Source organism: Sus scrofa, chromosome 10, assembly GCF_000003025.6.
Source record: "Sus scrofa isolate TJ Tabasco breed Duroc chromosome 10, Sscrofa11.1, whole genome shotgun sequence".
Classification (NCBI taxonomy): domain Eukaryota; kingdom Metazoa; phylum Chordata; class Mammalia; order Artiodactyla; family Suidae; genus Sus; species Sus scrofa.
In genome coordinates, this window is record NC_010452.4 from 31,329,634 (window position 1) to 31,347,767 (window position 18,134).

At 45.6% G+C, this 18,134-nt stretch overlaps 2 protein-coding genes across 10 annotated transcripts in view; one reads left to right on the plus strand and one right to left on the minus strand.

Moving 5' to 3' along the window:
- On the minus strand, positions 83–11,392 carry IDNK (IDNK, gluconokinase). 7 transcript variants are annotated; one of them, XM_005668037.3, is made up of 5 exons: positions 11,375–11,392; positions 9,081–9,111; positions 8,577–8,663; positions 3,188–3,231; positions 83–1,277 (listed from the first exon to the last, which is right to left on the minus strand). In XM_005668037.3, exons 3-5 carry the CDS (start codon positions 8,610–8,612, stop codon positions 908–910), a joined length of 450 nt encoding a protein of 149 aa, XP_005668094.1. In that variant the 5' UTR covers positions 8,613–8,663; positions 9,081–9,111; positions 11,375–11,392; the 3' UTR covers positions 83–907. The 7 variants fall into 7 exon arrangements, with proteins under 7 accessions (XP_005668094.1, XP_003357763.1, XP_013835608.1 ...); XM_003357715.4 differs by lacking the exon at positions 11,375–11,392 and adding an exon at positions 11,167–11,273; XM_013980154.2 differs by lacking the exon at positions 11,375–11,392 and adding an exon at positions 10,390–11,148.
- FRMD3 (FERM domain containing 3) overlaps positions 11,466–18,134 on the plus strand; it is a 407,251-nt gene continuing 400,582 nt past the window's right edge. The window contains exons 1-3 of one of the 3 annotated variants that reach the window (XM_021064660.1): positions 11,466–11,537; positions 12,183–12,324; positions 13,498–13,631. In XM_021064660.1, coding sequence (XP_020920319.1) covers positions 13,572–13,631 — 60 coding nt within the window. In that variant the 5' untranslated portion in view covers positions 11,466–11,537; positions 12,183–12,324; positions 13,498–13,571. The remainder of the gene's footprint in view (positions 11,538–12,182; positions 12,325–13,497; positions 13,632–18,134) is intronic. The other 2 variants (XM_021064663.1, XM_021064662.1) reach the window with 2 other exon arrangements.

An 18,134-nucleotide genomic window follows, 5' to 3' on the forward strand; every position in this document is an offset into this window, starting at 1 on the left:
AAGTTGTATTCTTGACAGAAATTCACTGATTTTTCTGAAATGGTAAACCACTTGGTGAAGTTAAAAACAAACAAAAAAAATACAATTGTCCCTTTATTGCATTCTTGGAAAATTCAGTGTATATGAAATGACACTGCAAAAAATGCTTTTATTTATGTATAAAATAGATTCAATCTTGCTATAATTATAAACAGGCTGCTTCATTTGGTCCCACGTGAAAGTCTAGCAGAATATTTGAAAATCATTTCTTTCTTGCAAAAAACTGAGAACTCTAGCTGGTCCTGGAGGATATGAGAGGCCCTGTCTTTCCACCCAACTGAGACTCCCTGAGAGCCAGGGCTTTGTGTTACAGCCTCAGACCCTCCAGCGTGCCCATCACAGTGCCCAGTACAGACTCAGAGTACCATGATTAAGTCCTTTCTCTACACCCGAGGGTGACATATATATATATATATATCTGTATGTGTATATACAGATATATTAAGAGGTGTGTGGTGTATGTAATGTGACTGCTCATGAGTGGTCAGTTTTTTGTTTTTCTGCTCCTGAAACCAGTCTCCAGAGGGTACCAAGGATGGCCAGATTTCCTTGATTTCACCGAGTACAGGCATGATCAAGAATATTCTAAATAAGATGAGAGAATCTCTTCTGATCATTTGATGGGGTCACATGAATTTAAATGTCAATCGAAGCTTTACTTTCAGTGTTTCCTTTTCTCTGAATATGCCAGAGCACAATGACAAGAGTAGCAAGTGTATCGCAGATGACTAAAACTCCACCCAAACAAGCCTATCTCAACACATTGCAGTCTGTTCACCTTAAGACGAAACTAGAATACATTTCAACAAGGATACTAGAACACGGTTTGGGGTGGAAGATACAGATTTATGCCTAATTCTATTCTTGACTACTCATATAAATGATTCTCATTTCGTTTTAGAGATTCCATAATTATAGCAATTATCTCTGAAAGACTTTTGTCCACACTGATTTGGATGAAATTTTCTGGAGCAGATGGGGGCTCCAGAGTATCGAACTGGGACTGTAATAACTTAGGGGGCATAAAATGTCCTTGTCTTCTGAGTAAACGTCCAGAGATGACTTCAAACGACCCAGTCAGATGGACCACAAGGAGCTTCACCTCAGCGGGCTTTTCTTCCTTCCCCAGCTCATCACACTTCAGAGGTGCACTATTTTTTCCGTGTATTAAGATGTCTCTGTATCCTTTCTTCAGAGCTGAACAGGCTAGAACTACATGCTGTCCAGAGGCTACATCTCTGTTTAGGAAGAAGGAAAAAAAAAAAAAAAAAGTGAGAGATGTTAAGAGTGAAGACATTTAAAATAATTGTCAGAGTTACCGTCGTGGTGCAGTGGTTAACGAATCCTATTAGCAACCTTGAGGTTGCGGGTTCGATCCCTGGCCTTGCTCAGTGGGTTAAGGATCCCGTGTTGCGGTGAGCTGTGGTGTAGGTCGCAGATTCGGCACGGATCCCGCGTTGTGGCTCTGGCATAGGCCGGCGGCTACGGCTACAGCTCCGATTGGACCCCTCGCCTGGGAACCTCCATATGCCGTGGTAGCGGTCTTAGAAAAGGCAAAAAGACAAAAAATAAAAAATAAAATAATCCATGTCAAGTCTAGGTCGAGGACTCTAGTCCCACTTCTCTGACAGTAGAAGGTCTTACAAATGGTGGCTGAGTATCAGACAGTCCTGGCTTTGAGGTGAAGCCCTTCCACTAGTGAGCCCTCTTGGGTAAGGCATTCACCTTCCTGAGCATTACCTGTTAAGTGGGGCTGAGTACCTGCATATAGGATTGTGGTGAGGGAGTTTATCAGGGTGCCTGGCAGACAGGCAGAGCTTGCTCGGTGTTGGCTCTGCCCCATGGATGTAGGATGTGGCTTAGCCCCTGCCTTTGTGTGTGGGGGGCTGCCGGCAGATGCGAACTTGGCTCAGGCTCTCCACAGGTGTTCAGGGATTTGAATTTCACAACTGGAAATTCAGGAAAGGAAAGGAAAACCAGTGTGTGGTCCAAGACCAGAGGTGGGGGCGAGCCTCTCTTCCACGAAGCTGATGTGTATCACCCCCGGGCAGGAGAGGCAGGTAGCTTGGGGCCAACAAGGAACGGAATAGAGGTGAAAGGTCAATGCTGGCTTGAGCACTGAGAATTCTGAAGGGGCCAGCCTTGATCTATGGCCATTGGAGACTGGAGACCCAGTGAATGGTGGGTGTTATTACAACAAACCTATATACCCGAGCCTCCCATCTCTTCCCAGGGGCCATGAGTGAGAGAGCTTTTTTATCCTGAGCCTGGAGGTCTGGTTTCTAGTCTCCTGAGGAGCTTCACTTCTGCTTCCATCACAGGTCAGTATAGTTGATCTCTGACAAGTCCATTTATGTTGGAGGCCCAGTGGGCAGGAGTTCTCAAGCCCTGAAACCCCAAACCTTAAAACCCTAAGCCCATGCAAAGACAGAGCTGCCAGGCATGTCTGTGCGGTGTAAAAAAAGTAAACTGAATTTTTAATCCTAAGTGTATTCTAATTTTATATGGCCCAGATGGTTTTAGATTCATAAAACATGACTTCACCTTAGAAAGCAAGATTTAAAACCCAATCCCTGCCCCTTCTTTATCCTTCATGGTCCAACCAGGATTCCCAGGGATCAGAACCAGGGATGGCTGGTGGAGGACCTCTTTTGCTCAGAGGCATGCTGCAGAGCTCATCAGTTTGGGACTAAAGTCCTGGGGGTGACAAATGACGCCAAATCTTCCTGGTTGTCAGAGCTTGAAGTAGGAGGAAATAAAAGTGGTGGCTAAGATATAGCTATAACATCATTTTTAAAAGCACTTACTATATATATTAGGTACCATTCTAAGTGCTATCCATGCTTCATCTCACTAATTTCTCACAACAATCTGTAAGAACTATATTTATCCCCATTATAGAAGCCAAGTGGCTGACCAGAATTCCCAACCAGTAATTGTGGAGTTGTCTAGAAGGTTGATTGCAGACTCCAACTAAACTCTAGGACTGTGGCTGATTAAAATCATTGTCGGTTACTAGATAGAAGGGGCACTTCATTTCTGGGATCCTTTATCATCAGTTGGCTATGATTTCAAGTCATTTTCCCCCTGTACTTTCTGATGGGTTTTCTTTACCCCCTGGCTTATCTGAGGTTTGATGCTTTCTTACCTTTGTAAAATGTCATGCAAGTTGCAGAGCCATGGAATTCTGTCCTGAAATTAAAGCAGACACAAAGTGGCTTTTCTAGGTATTGTTTTTTTTTGTGCAGAAACATAATCATGTTCATCAATGTTAAGGTCGAGAGAGATCTTGGTGGTTCTGAGGAGTAGGCCAGGCACAAGGCTAAGAGGTCAAGTCACTGTGCAGTTAAGCGCAGAAACATCTTCCTGGTCCAGGTGTCAGAGGCTCTTTTCACAGTAATAAAAATTGCCCTAAAATGCCAGTGTGTAACTCCCCTGTCTAAATCTCTGTATTATAAATATATTTTCTCTGGTTCTGATACGGTTACAAATCTCCTTTATTGCAGTGCATGATTCTTTAGGTGCCTCTGATCTCAAAAGTAGAAAGGTACTCACAGAAACCCTTAGGTCAGCTGCTCCCTGGTCCTATTCTTCAAACCCTCCAAAAACAAAGCTCCCCTCAGATAAAAGCATTCTAAGAATTTTGTATTTTTCTAGAGAAGGTAGAGGAAGTTTACATAGGACACCCTACAGTGCTTCACAAAGAAATCCTGGCATAAATAATGACTGGCCATAATGCATTAAAATTTTTTTTTTATTATGGAAATTTTAAACACATACAAAAACAGACAAAATGGTACAAACTTCTTTGTGCTCATGAACCAGCTTCAATGATTTTCAATTCACAAAGAATCTGGTTTTGTGTTTGTCCCAACTATATCCTCACCTGTGCCCCCTTTATCTCTTTGATGCATATTTGAGAAACATTGAGTCTTTAAAAATCCTTTCTCGAATATTTGATTATGACTACCATTTTACTTAGGATTTTTGCATTTGTATAATTGAAGTTGACCTGCATTTGTTTTCATTTTCTTTTTTTGTCTTTTTAGGACTGAACCCTCAGCATATGGATGTTCCCAGGCAGGGGTTGAATTGGAGCTGTGGCCTATGCCACAGCCACAGCAGTGAAGGATCCAAGCCATGTCTGCCGCCTACACCACAGCTCATGGCAACACCGGATCCTTAACCCACACGGCAAGGCCAGAGATTGAACTCCCCAGGATACCCGTCTCGTTCCTTTCCACTGAGCCATAACGGGAACTCCTGCATTTGTTTTCTTGCATAGTCCATGTTAAATTTTGGTATCAAAGTGATACTAGCCTCGTAAAATAAGTAGAGCGGCTATTTCTTTCTATTCTTTGAAGCAGCTTGTATACAATATATTATTTTTATGGCCTGAATGTTTTTGTCTCCTCAAAGTTCATACCCCCAATGAGAGGATATTGATGAAGTCAGTAATGAGGTTTAGATGAACTTATGAGGCTGGGGTCCTCATGATGGGATTAACACCGTCCTAAGAAGAGACCAGGGAGTTAGTGTGCACTCTCTCTCCTGCCTCCACTGCAGGGTGACATGTGAGGCAGGTCAGGACTGGATGGTCAAGACCTTGGGTGACCTGCTGAGGAGTGGACTTCATTGTCAGTGTCTTATAGAGGACGTGGACACAAGAGCTCCACATTTTGTGTGCATAGCGTTTGCAAAGAAAGGGAGTCCTCAAGATCTCCTTTTCACAGACTCCGGAACTGGGCAAAACAGAGGAGGTATTAGAGCAAATTCACTGAACAGGCTGTAAGTAGTTACTACAGATGATAAATATCTTGGGGATGCCAAACACACAATGTCTTAGGAGAAAGAGAGGAGGAAACATTACCCAAATGAGAATCCCTGCATTCTAGGTCCCCTTGTTCCTCATAGTCCCTCCATGTGGGGAGGAGGGGGGCCATGTACCCCGACCCCACCCCTAGCCCTTAGGGCTAAATCAGAGCATCATGAGGACAGAGAAGGCTTCCCTGGCCTTCTGGATGGGGATGATGGTTAAAGGGAGGGCGCTCAGAGGAACCAATAGTAGAGGAGTGTGTCCAGCATTGTGGGGGGGAGGTGGAGAGAGGGCAAGGGACGTGGGAGGGGAGCAGAAGGGATGAGGGACTGGTTCTGTCTGTGCAAAAGTGAACTTAAGTCGTAGAGGAAAGAATGCATGTAAAAATAATAGATATCCCAAAAGACATGGAAGATGAAACAAAAGACATGGAAGGTGAAACAAAGGGTGATGTATTATGTGAAATAATTTTTCAATACTGCTTAAATTTTCTCTACAGGATAAGTATTATAATCATTAAAAAATTCTCGGAGTTCCTGTCATGGCTCAGTGGTTAATGAATCCAACTAGGAACCATGGGGTTGCAGGTTCGATCCCTGGCCTTGCTCAGTGGGTTAAGGATCTGGCGTTGCCTTGAGCTGTGGTGTAGGTTGCAGACGTGGCTCAGACGTAGGCCGGTGGCTACAACTCCGATTCGACCCCTAGCCTGGGAACCTCCATGTGCTGCAAAAAGACAAAAAAAAAAAAAAAAAAGACCAAAAACAAATTCGAAAATCCTTCTTTTAAGTAGACTTTGAGGTTGAAGTCTGCTCAGATGTCACTGTGGGCTGGCAGGACATCAGGGACCTGGCACATGGGGGAAACTCACTGACTGGCGGCTTGGAAATTAATCACCATCAGGCCAATCACGGACCACAGCCTAGGTGGCATATCTTTTTGCACCAGCGCTGTCTGATAGAGCTTTCTGCCCTGATGGAAATGCCCTCTCCCTGAACCATCTGGATTAGAAGCCACCAGCCACATGTAGCTAGAGCACTTGAAATGTGGCCGTGTAACCTAGGAACTGGAGTTTCTATTTAATTGAATTGAAATTTAATTGAAATAGTCAGTTAAACAGTTGAGGATGGGAGCCCTTGATGTATTCCACTTAGGTTCCTTCCCTTCACATTTCAGCCTTCTGAGCACAAAATCCTCCGGAGACTCTTTTCCCAAGGCAAACTTGGACCTCTGCCTCGAAGGCTCTACCTCATGTTCAGCATAGTACTGGGAGGGAGGGGGCTGGTTGCCAGGGCGACCAGGAGGGCCTTGGTGCCAGCTCAGCTGTGACCCACACCTTCACTCGTAAGCTCGCTGGGCTTTTGGCAAAAATGTAAACCGTTTGCCATTTTTACTTCTTTCCCTGTTCTGCTTCTCTCTAAAGTCAGGCTAACTTGTACAGCTTCCTCTGAATATATTTAGTAACTTGTTATGTTTCTTCCAGTAACTGATAACCTTTTCTTCTGTACAGTAAATTCCTCTTCTGAATTCTACTCTTCACCCCTCCCATCCGTACGGCTCACTTAACAAGCCTCACTAGGGAACAAGACGAAGGATGTTCAAATGCCATTTTTAAATCCATCCATTTGGGTTGTTTTACTTTGTTCCTTAATTTAACTTTTATTGGCATTTGCCAAGGAGAAAAATAAAATAACCCTGGCACAGTCATTTTACACACTCCACAGAAATGGTTTCTGTTACACATATTATGTACACAGATACATCAGCAATAACGATAGGACGTGATCTTTGCTGAAAGCCTCAGACATTTCTTTGCACATTTTTCATATTATCTCATTTAATCCCCCCAGGTACTCAATGAAATAGGTCCTGTCACCATCCCTACTTCACAAGAGGAAAATGAGCCACACAGATACTAAGCTATTTGCCAAAGGTCACACAAACTCAGTGGCGGGGCCAGGTTATCTATATTATGTCTATTACCTCTAGCACAATCTCATTATTAGACTTAAATTATTACTCTGTATCTCTTGTAGGTTTCCCTTCTACCTTCTAAAGTCAAGTGTTGCAAACTTAATTTTGATGGTTTAACTTTGAACTACTGCGAACTCAAGGTGTACTCCCTAAAACAAACAGAAACCCTCAGAGTGCTCTAGAATTAGATCTAGGTTAGTGACTCCAGTCCTTCAAGGCAAAACAAAGAACGTGGGGCACAACTGGGGGTGCGCCAAGGTCACTGAAAGCAGAACCACCAGCATTGCTCTTTGGCCAGTTCCATTCTGTACCTGCCTTTTGGACACCTGGGCACCCACCCTTGGTGCTGCTGCTCCCTGCTGCTCTGTGGACCCAGCCCTGTATAACCCACCCTCATTAGCCTCTCCTGGGTTACAGCCAGTCACACCAATGAATCCACAGTTTGTGACTCTGGTTTGAGAGAGACACTCTATGAAAGGGCCTTATGACAGTTCATAAAAGAATGAAGGGCTAGTCACTCAGTCTTCCATTCATTCACAAATGTGCCACGAATATCTTCTGACACGTACTGTGTGTCAGGCTCTGGGGATATATAATGGTTCATGGCCACACTCCCTGCCCTTTTGGAGGTAAAAATCTAGTTGCAGAGATAATTTTTTTTTTTTTTTGTCTTTCTGTCTTTTGCCTTTTCTAGGGCCGCTCTGGTGGCATATGGAGGTTCCCAGGTTAGGGGTCGAATCAGAGCTGTAGCCACTGGTCTACGCCAGAGCCATAGCAACGCAGGATCCCAGCCGTGTCTGCAACCTACACCACAACTCACGGCAGTGCCAGATCCTTAACCCACTGAGCAAGGCCAGGGACCGAACCTGAAACCTCATGGTTCCTAGTCAGATTCGTTAACCACTGTGCCATGACAGGAACTCCCAGAGATAAATATTAATCAAATGCTCACACCATCAAATGCCACACTGCAACTGGGACAAGGACGATAAAGGATATGGTGCCATGAGAGTTTAATATAGGACATTTTACCTAGTAAGTCAGGGAGAGTGAGAGCTTCCCTGAAGGATGGGCATGAAAGCATGTGAAGCACAAGCAGGGTCACTGCAAAGGGGGGGCAGTGCCTTCCTTACAGTGGGAACAGCAGACACAAAGGCCCTGCAGGGGGAAGCATGGCGGTAGGGTGATTGAAAGGGGCAAAGGTGGTTCCAGTGGTGACAGGGAGGGCGTGCATGGCACCCAAAGAGATGAGTGAGGCATGTCAGTCTGGCTCGACCACACCCCTGTAGGAGTTTAGGTGTTTGGTCTTGATCCTGAGATGGGTGGGAAACATCCAGAGGGACAGTGGAATTTACGAAGATCACTCTGGCTTTGGGGTGGATGCCAGGGCCTGTGACATGGTAGGCTGACAGGTCCTGGGAAGAAAAGATGAACTTCCCCACATATGAAGCACAAGAGAGCCTCTGCTCCCTCAAGGATTACATTCTGCAGATCAGAATCCTTCAAAGTATTCTGGCAGAGCCCGCCAAGCTGGGGCAGAGGGGACATCACTCCTGATGCCGAGTTTCAACAGGAGTTTCAGGGGCAAAGCTAACATAGGTGGCGGACCTCCTGTGCACCTGACTTTTGGAGCAGTGCATGTAAGTGCATGACTCAGGAACTTCACTACACCAAGCCCTGCAGGGATCTTAACCTGTGTCACCCAGCTGGATCATCTGTGTTGGAAATACAGACAGACAGTGAAACTTACCTGGTCATTCAGCGGCATCCCCTTTCCCATCTTCATTCGATTTTCCTCTGGGTGATAGTCATCGGCATCATAGAATTTCCATCCTAGCTTTAAGAACAAAGCGAGAGGGAGTATGTGGCAGGTAGTAGGGCCCATGCGACAGCCATTCTGGGGCTACCTGTGGGGCAGGTGTACAAACAATCCTGTCACCCTCTTCCCCACCAGCCTGAGAAGACCCCCCTCCCTCCAGGTGCAGGAGGAGGAGGTGTGTAATGCCACTTCACTAATTCCGCCCACTTCTGCAGCTCTTTTTTTTTTTAAATTTATCATTCGTCACTATTTATAATCACCAAGGAGAAAACCAAAATTGCTCCAGTGGGTTTCACAAGCTGCCTAGAGGTGTCTGTGATGAGCTTACAAACCTCTCAGGCCAAAAGAAAAGGCAGGCAGGGAGGGGAAGGGGAGAGAAGCAATGAGACCACACGATGGGACTACTTGTAATTGGGAGGCATTAGAACAGTTTACCTCAGATGCCAGCAGGGTGCCGATGGTCGATCTGTAAGAGGACACAGGTGGTCACATGACTGCCCTTTCCCAACCTGTGCCTCTTCAATCAGACAAGCCCTGGGAAGCAGATGGCTTCCAACAACTTATGATACTGAAATTGTGAGACAGGTGCTCCTGACCCTGGCGTTTAGAGCATGGCTTTAATTTTCATGAGGAATTTAAATGAAATAATTGTCTAGTGATCATTAGTCCCCCTCCTCCACTTCCCCCCAGAGCAATGCATAAGATCTCACTAAACTCCTGAAATTTTTTCCCTTAAGTTTTTGGTTCCTGTTTTATAGATATTTTTCAAGAAAAAAACACTAAATTAACAAAGTGATATTTGGAGGGAGGGGTCTGACATTTTCCTTTATTTTTTCCCTAGAGCACCCACCACCACCTGGCACACCGCACGAGTATTTATTCCCTTACTGTCAGCCTCCCTTACTAGGATGTGAACTCTTTGAGGGCAGGGATTTATCTCTGTCCTGCTCACTCTATGTCAGTGACATCGAGGAAGGATTCAGCTCAAAGAATATATACTAAATGCACAGATTTCATAACCATATGCATCATATGGCGCAGACTCCCCTCATCCAATCCACTGTGTAAGGGGCACATGAATTGCACAGCAGCAGAACCAAGACCACGACTCCTGACTCTCACTACCTCACACCACAGCAGCAGTTCTACATTCTCCAACTTCTTCAGTCACACACAGCAAGGGATTTCAGGCTCCATATTTTATTTCCAGGTCAAGGTTCCCCATCTTGGGAGTTCCTGTTGTGGTGCAGTGGAAATGAATCTAATATCCATGAGGATGCAGGTTCGATCCCTGGCCTTGCTCAGTGGGTTAAGGATCCAGCATTGCTGTGGCTGTGGCAAAGCTGCAGCTCCGACTTTACCCCCAGCCTGGGAACTTACATATGCCACAGGTGCTGCCTTAAAAAGCTAAAAAAGGAGATCCTGTCATGGCTCAATGGTTAACGAATCTTACTAGGAACCATGAGGTTTCGGGTTCGATCCCTGGCCTTGCTCAGTGAGGATCTGGCATTGCCGTGAGCTGTGGTGTAGGTTGCAGACGCGGCTCAGATCCCAGGCTGCTGTGGCTCTGGCGAAGGCCGGCAGCTACAGCTCCAATTAGACTCTTAGCCTGGGAACCTCCACAAGCTGGCAGGAGTGGCCCTAGAAAAGGCAAAAAGACCAAAAAAAAAAAAAAAAAAAAAAAGCCACAATAATTTTGTAAAGTTAAACTAACCTACCTGGAGCAAGGGTCTTTAATACACACCTGACCACAAGAGCAGTTCCTGATTCAGAAAATTCTAGAAGGGTACTGTATGCCTTTAAAGTTTGTGATGTTTTAGTTGTTTTTTTGCTCTTTGGTGGAATGCCGCCGTAGCCTCTTCTGATAAAGGGCAATGTTAGACTTTGGTCTAATCAGGAAGCCAAAGACTTCCTCAGCCCCCAAGGTGGCCAGACTAGGCTGGGCAGAGGCTCTGTGGTGTGCAGTGATACTCCTTCCCCGCAAACCTTTAGGGGTCACTCTTCATAATAATACTGAGTCCTTCCAGTGGAAGGGGGAACACAATAGATCAGAGGGTTAAATTCACTTTCCAAAATCTAATCAGAAAATTCCAGGGACCGGGTGGGGGTAGCTGGCACTCCGTCCAGCCTGACAAAGACGAGATTTGCCCCTGCTCTTTGCGCCTTGCTCCCTTCCACGCTCTTCTGACAAAAGGCTCCCCAACATAGGCACTGTGACAGCCCAAGCAGCTCCAGGTGGCGAGTGGAACCCGTTACTCCATGTGAGCCCTGGCAGGCGCCTCTTCACAAGACGCTTTCGCTAGAGCCCCTTTCTTAACAGAGAACCCTTCAGGCCAGGCGCTCGGGGGTGAGCAGGTGTCCCAGGTCTCTACTTCCTCATCGGCAAAGGAAAAGAGGAGACTCCCTCAGGTCCTCCAGTCCCCGTGGGCCCGGAAGGGCCTCTGCAGGCGCGGAAGAGCCTTTGCCGCCCCGCACCGCCTCCTCACTGCGCCATCTGCGCCCCCACCCCTCCAAGACCTACTTCCCAGAGCCGCTCACTCCCATCACCAGCAGCACATTTGGCGCAGCCATTCCTTCCTGCTTGGCTCCTCCCCGCCGCCTTCCGGGGCGGGTACGCCACGCCTTCCTAGCCCGGGGGCGGAGCCTCACGCCCCTCCCCTCTAGACCCCGCCCCAACAGCGCCCCGCTGCCCCACCCTCCCTTCCCTCCCCAGCCTCCCCACCTCTCACCTCCTTCGGACCCGCGAGACGTGCCCCTCCTCCCGCGCCCCTGCCCCGAGGAGACCCACCCCGCGCTGAGACCCCGCCCCCAGGCGCTCCGCCCCCCCCGCCGCGACCGCGGAGAGGCGCACCCGCGGCGCTGCTCCCCCTTGCAGTCTCTCCACGGCCGCGGGTAAGTGGTACCGGCGCTAGGTGCCGGGAGCTGGCCGCAAACCCCTCGGCTCGCGGGCCTCTTCTCCTGTACCCCACTCCGCTGCAGGGGAGCGTCGCCCTTTCCCAACGGATGCTGCTGTTTCTTCTCCACCAACAGAAAGAGCTTTTATTTACTATTTTAAAATAATATTGTAAAAAGAATAAGCAGAAAATGAATCCACACCTTTCCTCACTATGCGGCGACAAAGCATCTGTTCCCCAAATGATCTCCTTCTGTATAGATAGATAGGTATGAATACTTTATGAAATTGGGGTCATGCTTGTATACAGTGTTTCGTAACCTGGCGTTTTGTCACAATATACAAGGCAGACTTTTTTTGGTGTCAAATATAGACTGGACCGTAGTGACACATGTGATGGCTCTGTTATTTAATCTGCTCTCCTCAGGTAAATTACTTAAGAGGAAGAAATACCCCTTTAAAGGGCCCATTTGCTTTAAAACAGTGTGTTAACTATGTACCTTTTAAAAGTACTTGGTTAAAAGCACTTCTACCGACTTTCTGTCCAACATCCTCTGTTACCCAAGTTTATATTGCTCTGTGTCCTTGAAAATAATAAAGCTGACATAAAAGCATTTATCTAATGTGCTTTTTTTCTTACTTAGCACAAATGAGTGACACCTCAGTGTTCCTGGATGGGGATTATACAGATGAAGAAATTGAAACCTAGAGGGACAAGGTGACTTGCCTAAGATCTTGTGGCCAGTGAACATTTCCTGAACAGCCACCATCCGCAGGGCTCCAAAGGTGAATTCTGTTACCCTCCAGTTGCTCCCAGGCGGGTAGGGAGATAGAGGTGTAAGCATTGCTGTAACTTGTGCTCTGCTTTACCAGCTCCTGGGGGGGGTGGGGGGTGGGGTGGAAGAACACTTCCCGTTTCTTTCAAAGTTCAAGTCGGAATAGTTAGCAGAGGAGTTCCCTTCGTGGCTCAGTGGAAAGGAACCTGACTAGCATCCATGAGGACGCAGGTTTGATCCCTGGTCTCATTCAGTGGGTTAAGGATCCAGCGTTGCTGTGAGGTGTGGTGTAGGTCGCTGACTCGGCTTGGATCTGGCTTGCTGTGGCTGTGATGTAGGCCAGCCACTGTAGTTCTGATTCGACCCCCGAGCCTGGGAACCTCCACATGCCAGGGCCCTTAAAAAGAAGAAGGAAAAAAAAAGAATAGTTAGTTTGCGTGAGATGTCCCTCCCAAGATATGTCCAAGAACCTCAGATTTCTGCACTAGTCAGGATGATGGCAAGAAACAGCAAACTCAAGTTGTGTCGTTTGATGAGGGTTCAACAAAGGGACTATTTACAAAGATGCAAGTAGAGTCAGTTTAAGTGATGTCCTAGTCTTATTAAGTGAAGGGAAGTGTGAGGGAGTGATGGAAGGAAGCCTTTATTGTGCCAGGGTGGGAGGGGGTGGGGGAGAGAGAGAGAGCCTTATGCATAGAGACATCCCAAGTGAAATGTCCGGAAGAGAGAAAGACACCCATTGTTCACCCAGTGGGGAGGAAATCAGGAGAACAAATGACCTCCCCTCCTCTTCTCTTGCCCTCTGATCTCCTGCTAATGACCAAACCCCATTGGCCAGTCAGTCCCAACTGGAAGGCGGAGAGCTAGGGAGTCTGTTGAGTCTGAGTCAATCCCACCCCACCCCCTGGCCCCAGGGCACAAATCAGGGAAGAGAAGATTGACAAATGTGTTTCATGGGGCAAAGGAAAGACATCTAGCAGTTTGTTCTCCAGTCAGTGAATGAATCCTCCTGTGCTTGCTCCCAGGACAACAGAACTCAGAGGTGCACTTAAGAGCTGAATCTCACCTTTTTGGCTTCTGAGAATGCCACCTGCTGGTCCTGATTGTCTCAGTGTTTCTAGGCTATTGGGCAACCCTGAAGCCCAACACTGGTCTGATATTAGGTCCTGTCTGTCTACTGCAGGAACTGCTATACTAGCTGAGAAACATGATGCCCCGGGAGCCTGAAAAGACCCTCAGGGAGACACTGCTTCCTGCATGTGTAACTGTAGTGACCCAAGTCCCCAGATCACCCCCAGACTGAGGACAGCCTGCACTGTAAGTCTTGTCCAGTAATGGGGGCCATAGAAAGGCTCATATGCAGCTGCCCATTCCAGGGGTTAGACGGTGGGGGGTTGGGGGGAGCATCTTCTCTTAATGCACACAAGCGCTTCCCTGGGGAGCAAAACAGTTACCAGGATGGCTGTGTAGGACAGACATTCCCATGAAAGTGGCCTCACATCTGGTATGTCTCATTAAGAAGAGGTTACATCTGAACCTCTTTCCTTCTAGGTGGGTCCTTGATCTTGGTTTAATTTTACAGATTTTTTTGGGGGAGGCTGTAGATGTGGCATGTGTAAGTTCTCAGGCTAGAGGCTGAATGGGAGCTCCAGTTGCTGGCCTGCAACACAGCCACAGCCACACCGGATCTGAGCTGAATCTACAACCTACACTGCAGCCCACGGCAACGCCAGATCCTTAACCCCCTGAATGAGGCTAGGGATTGAACCCGTGTCCTCATGGATATTAGTCGGCTTTATTTCCACTGAGCCACAAAGGAACTTTGATCTTGGTTTAATTTTTTGAATTCAAGTAGATGCATGGGGGAGCTCCACAGGTCTTAACCAAGCCCCAAAGTAGCCTATTATCATCCATCTGGACATAATGGTTATGTACTTGCTTCACATCCTCATACCTAGAAAGGGTCACTCGAATGGCCCAGAACAAAGTTTGCACAAAGGCACAATGATTTTTTTGTTACCTTCAAAATTCAGAAAGAGCACTTGACAAAATTCAGCATCTTCTCATGATCAAAATACTCAACTAATTAGGAACCCAGAATCCTCAACCTGATACAAAGCATCTGTGGAAGCCCACAGCAAGTATTCTACTTAGTGGTGAAAGACTGAATGTTTCCCCTGGGAGCAGGAACAAGCAAGGATGTCTGTTCTTACCACTTTCCAACATTCTGCTGGAGGTTCTAACCAGGGCAATTAAACAGGAAAGAGAAATAAAGGCATCCGTGAGTTCTCATGGTGGCTCAGTGGGTTAAGAACCTGGCTAGTATCCATGAGGATGCAGGTTCGATCCCTGGCCTCACTCAGTGGGTTAAGGATCTGGCATTGCTGCAAGCTGCAGTAAAGGTTACAGATGCAGCTCAGATCTGGCATTGCTGTTGCTGTGGCTCTGATTTGACCCCTAGCCCGGGAACTTCCACATGCTGTGGGTGTGGCCCTAAAAAGAAAAAAAAGAAAGGCATCCACAATCGAAAGGAGTAAGTAAAGTTATATTTCTAGATGACATGATCTGTAGATAAGAAATTCTAAGGCATTACGGTGACCCTATTAGAGCAAATAAATGATCCAGCAAGGTTGCAGTCTACAAGATCAACATACAATTGTATTTCTACATACCAACAATTAACAATCTGAAAATGAAATTAGGAAGAAAAATTCCAGGAGTGCCTGCTGTGGCATAGCAGAAACAAATCCAACTAGTATCCATGAGGATGTGGGTTTGATCCCTGGCCTTGCTCAGTGGGTTAAGGATCCGGCGTTGCCATGAGCTGTGGTGTAGGTTGCAGACGCTGAGTTGCTGTGGCTGTGGTATAGGCTGGCAACTGTCGCTCTGATTCGACCCCTGGCCTGGGAACTTCCACATGCCGTGGGTGTGGCCCTAAAAAGCAAAAAAGTAAAATTTCATTTACAGTAGCATCAAAAAGAACAAAATAATTCGGAGAAAATTTAATAAAAGAAGTACAGAATGTGCACTCTAAAGATGTGTATGTGGAATATAAGGAATTGAAGACATTCTTCATTCTCCACTGAGAGAAATGTAAATTAATTATCACTACTCTCGGAAGATAGTTTGGCATGATAGAGTAAAACCGAATAGGCATTTATTCTGCAATTCTGCAGTCTTATTCCTAAGTCAATACTCCAGGACATATGTACACAAATGTTTGTGTTTATAAGAAGTTGTGTTCATAATGACTCCACAGTGGAAACAACCTGGATTCCATGGTGCTGAGATGGTTTAGTGAACTATTGCAAAGTCAAACAATGAAACACTGTATAGTCAATCATATGAATGAGTCACAGCTCCAAAAGCATATCACAAGCATAATGCTGATTAGAAGAGTTAAACTTCTGTAATTCCCATTTACAGAAAGTTTAAAAACAAGAAAGTTAAGCAATACATTTATGGTCTAAGGCTATATGAACATATTATAAAACTCTACCCAAAAGCAAGAGAATGATTAGCATAAAATTCAAGATGGAGGTGTCAGAAGAGACACAGAATGTCTCCTGGTGAACTGGCAATATTATACTATTCTATTATTATAAAATAATATTATTATATTCAGTTAATGTATAATTATTAACTGAAATATTGGATGGTGTGATGGTTAATTTTATGTGTCAGCTTGACTGGGCTAAGAGTTGCCCAGAGAGCTTGCATAACATGAATGTTTTTGTGGGGGTGTTTGCAGAAGAGATTAGTATTTTAATTGATAGACTGAGTGAAGCAGATGGGCATCACCCAATCCTTTGAGGGCCTGAATAGAACTAAAAGGCAGAGGAAGGGTGAAGTTGCTCTTTCTTGAGCTGAGACATTTGTCTTCTCCTCCCCTTGGACATGGGCTCTTGGTTCTTGGGCCTCTGGACTTGGACTGCTGCTATGCCACTGGCTTTCCTAGTCCTCCAGCTTGCAGACAGATTGTGGTAGAAGATCTCAGCCTCTATGCTTGCATGAGCCAATTAGTCATTATAAATCTCCTTCTATATATCTTTGTATTTCCTATTGGTTCAGTTTCTTTGGAAACCCTGACAAATACAGATACACAGGTGTTTATTTTTTTCTTTGAACTGTACATATGCATTTTATATACTTCTAGATGTATGATATATCATGCATGCACACAGTTGGGATCTTTCCTACCTGATTTACAAGTCCTGGCAGCAGCGAGGGACTCAGGAAAGTGAGCCGGCAAAGCAAGAATGAGTAATGTGTGATATGCTAAGAATCAAAATTGATCTTGACTTTCAGCTCCTCCAGCTTGATTTACTCCTTAACCCACTGCTAGTGTTTCTGCTGACACTGCACCTGACAGTAACCATCTCTGACACCAGTGATGTGGCACAGTACTCTACTGGTATTAATTTGTGAATTCTTGCCACCAGATAAGAATTACATTTCAGTTTAAAAAAATTAAATTCACTTTAAAACAAAACAAAAATACCTTTCTGCTTTTTTTTCCTTCTATTTTTTTTTTCTTTCTTTTTTAGGGCCGCACCTGTGGCATATGGAGGTTTTCAGGCTAGGGGTCCAATTGGAGCTGTAGCCACCAGCCTACACCACAGCCACAGCCACAGCCATGTCTGCAACCTACACCACAGCTCACAGCAACCCGACCCACTGATTGAGGCCAGGGATCAAAACTGCGTCCTCACGGATGCCAGTCAGGTTCTTTGACCACTGAGCCATGGCGGGAACTCCTTTTTTCCCCCCCTCCTGCTTATTTTTTATCTTCTCTATCTCTTCTGTCTCCACTATCAATGGCCGGTTGATTTAAACAATACTTTAAATGGTGTCATACATTACCTATTTAACTTCCTTCTTCCCCTCCCTCCTTCCTGTCTCTTTCTTTTCTTTCCCTTCCTTCCCCCCTCGCTTCCTCCCTCCTTTCCTTCCTTCCTTCTCTTTCTTTTTGCTTTTGGCCATCCCCAGGTATATGAAATTTCCGGGCCAGGGGTCAGGTCTGAGCCACAGTTTTGACCTACGCTGCAACGCTGGATCCTTTAACCCTTTAAATCTCTGTCTTAGTGCTGCAGAGATGCTACCGATGCAGAGATGCTGCTGATCTTTTGCCATGATGGAAACTCCTCTTTCCTTCTTCCTTCCTTCTTTTTCTTTCTTTCTTTCTTTCTTTCTTTCTTTCTTTCTTTCTTTCTTTCTTTCTTTCTTTCTTTCTTTCTTTCTTTCTTTCCTTCTTTCTTTCTTTCTTTTCTTTCTTCCTTCCTTCCTTCCTTCCTTTCTTTCTTTCTTTTTTTCTTTCTTTCTTCCTTCCTTTCTTTCTTTCTTTCTTTCTTTCTTTCTTTCTTTCTTTCTTTCTTTCTTTCTCTCTCTCTCTCTCTCTCTCTCTCTCTCTCTCTCTCTATTTCTTTCTTTCTTTCCTTTCTCTCTCTCTCTTTTTCTCTCCCCCTCTCTCCTTCCCTTCCCCTTCCTTCCTTCTTTCTTTCCTCCCCCTCCCTTCCCCTCCCTCTCTTCCTTCCTTTCTCTTTTTCTTTCCACACTCCACAAACATTTTCCTATTTTTGATCAAAACAGTAATGATAATTTTTACAAGTATAAATTCTTTAGACAACTAAATTTCTCCTCCAAATTCTCTTTGAATGGACGATAATGTTATACTGCGTAACACTTATAAAAGTAGCTTCTTTATCCTCTTGAAGAAATGTTAGTCGACTGCTCTTGGGTTAATTCAGAGTATGACTGTCTTTCAAAACTTTTGCTCGTTGTGGAATACATTTTCTAAATTTTCCTTCCAGCCTTCTTTTA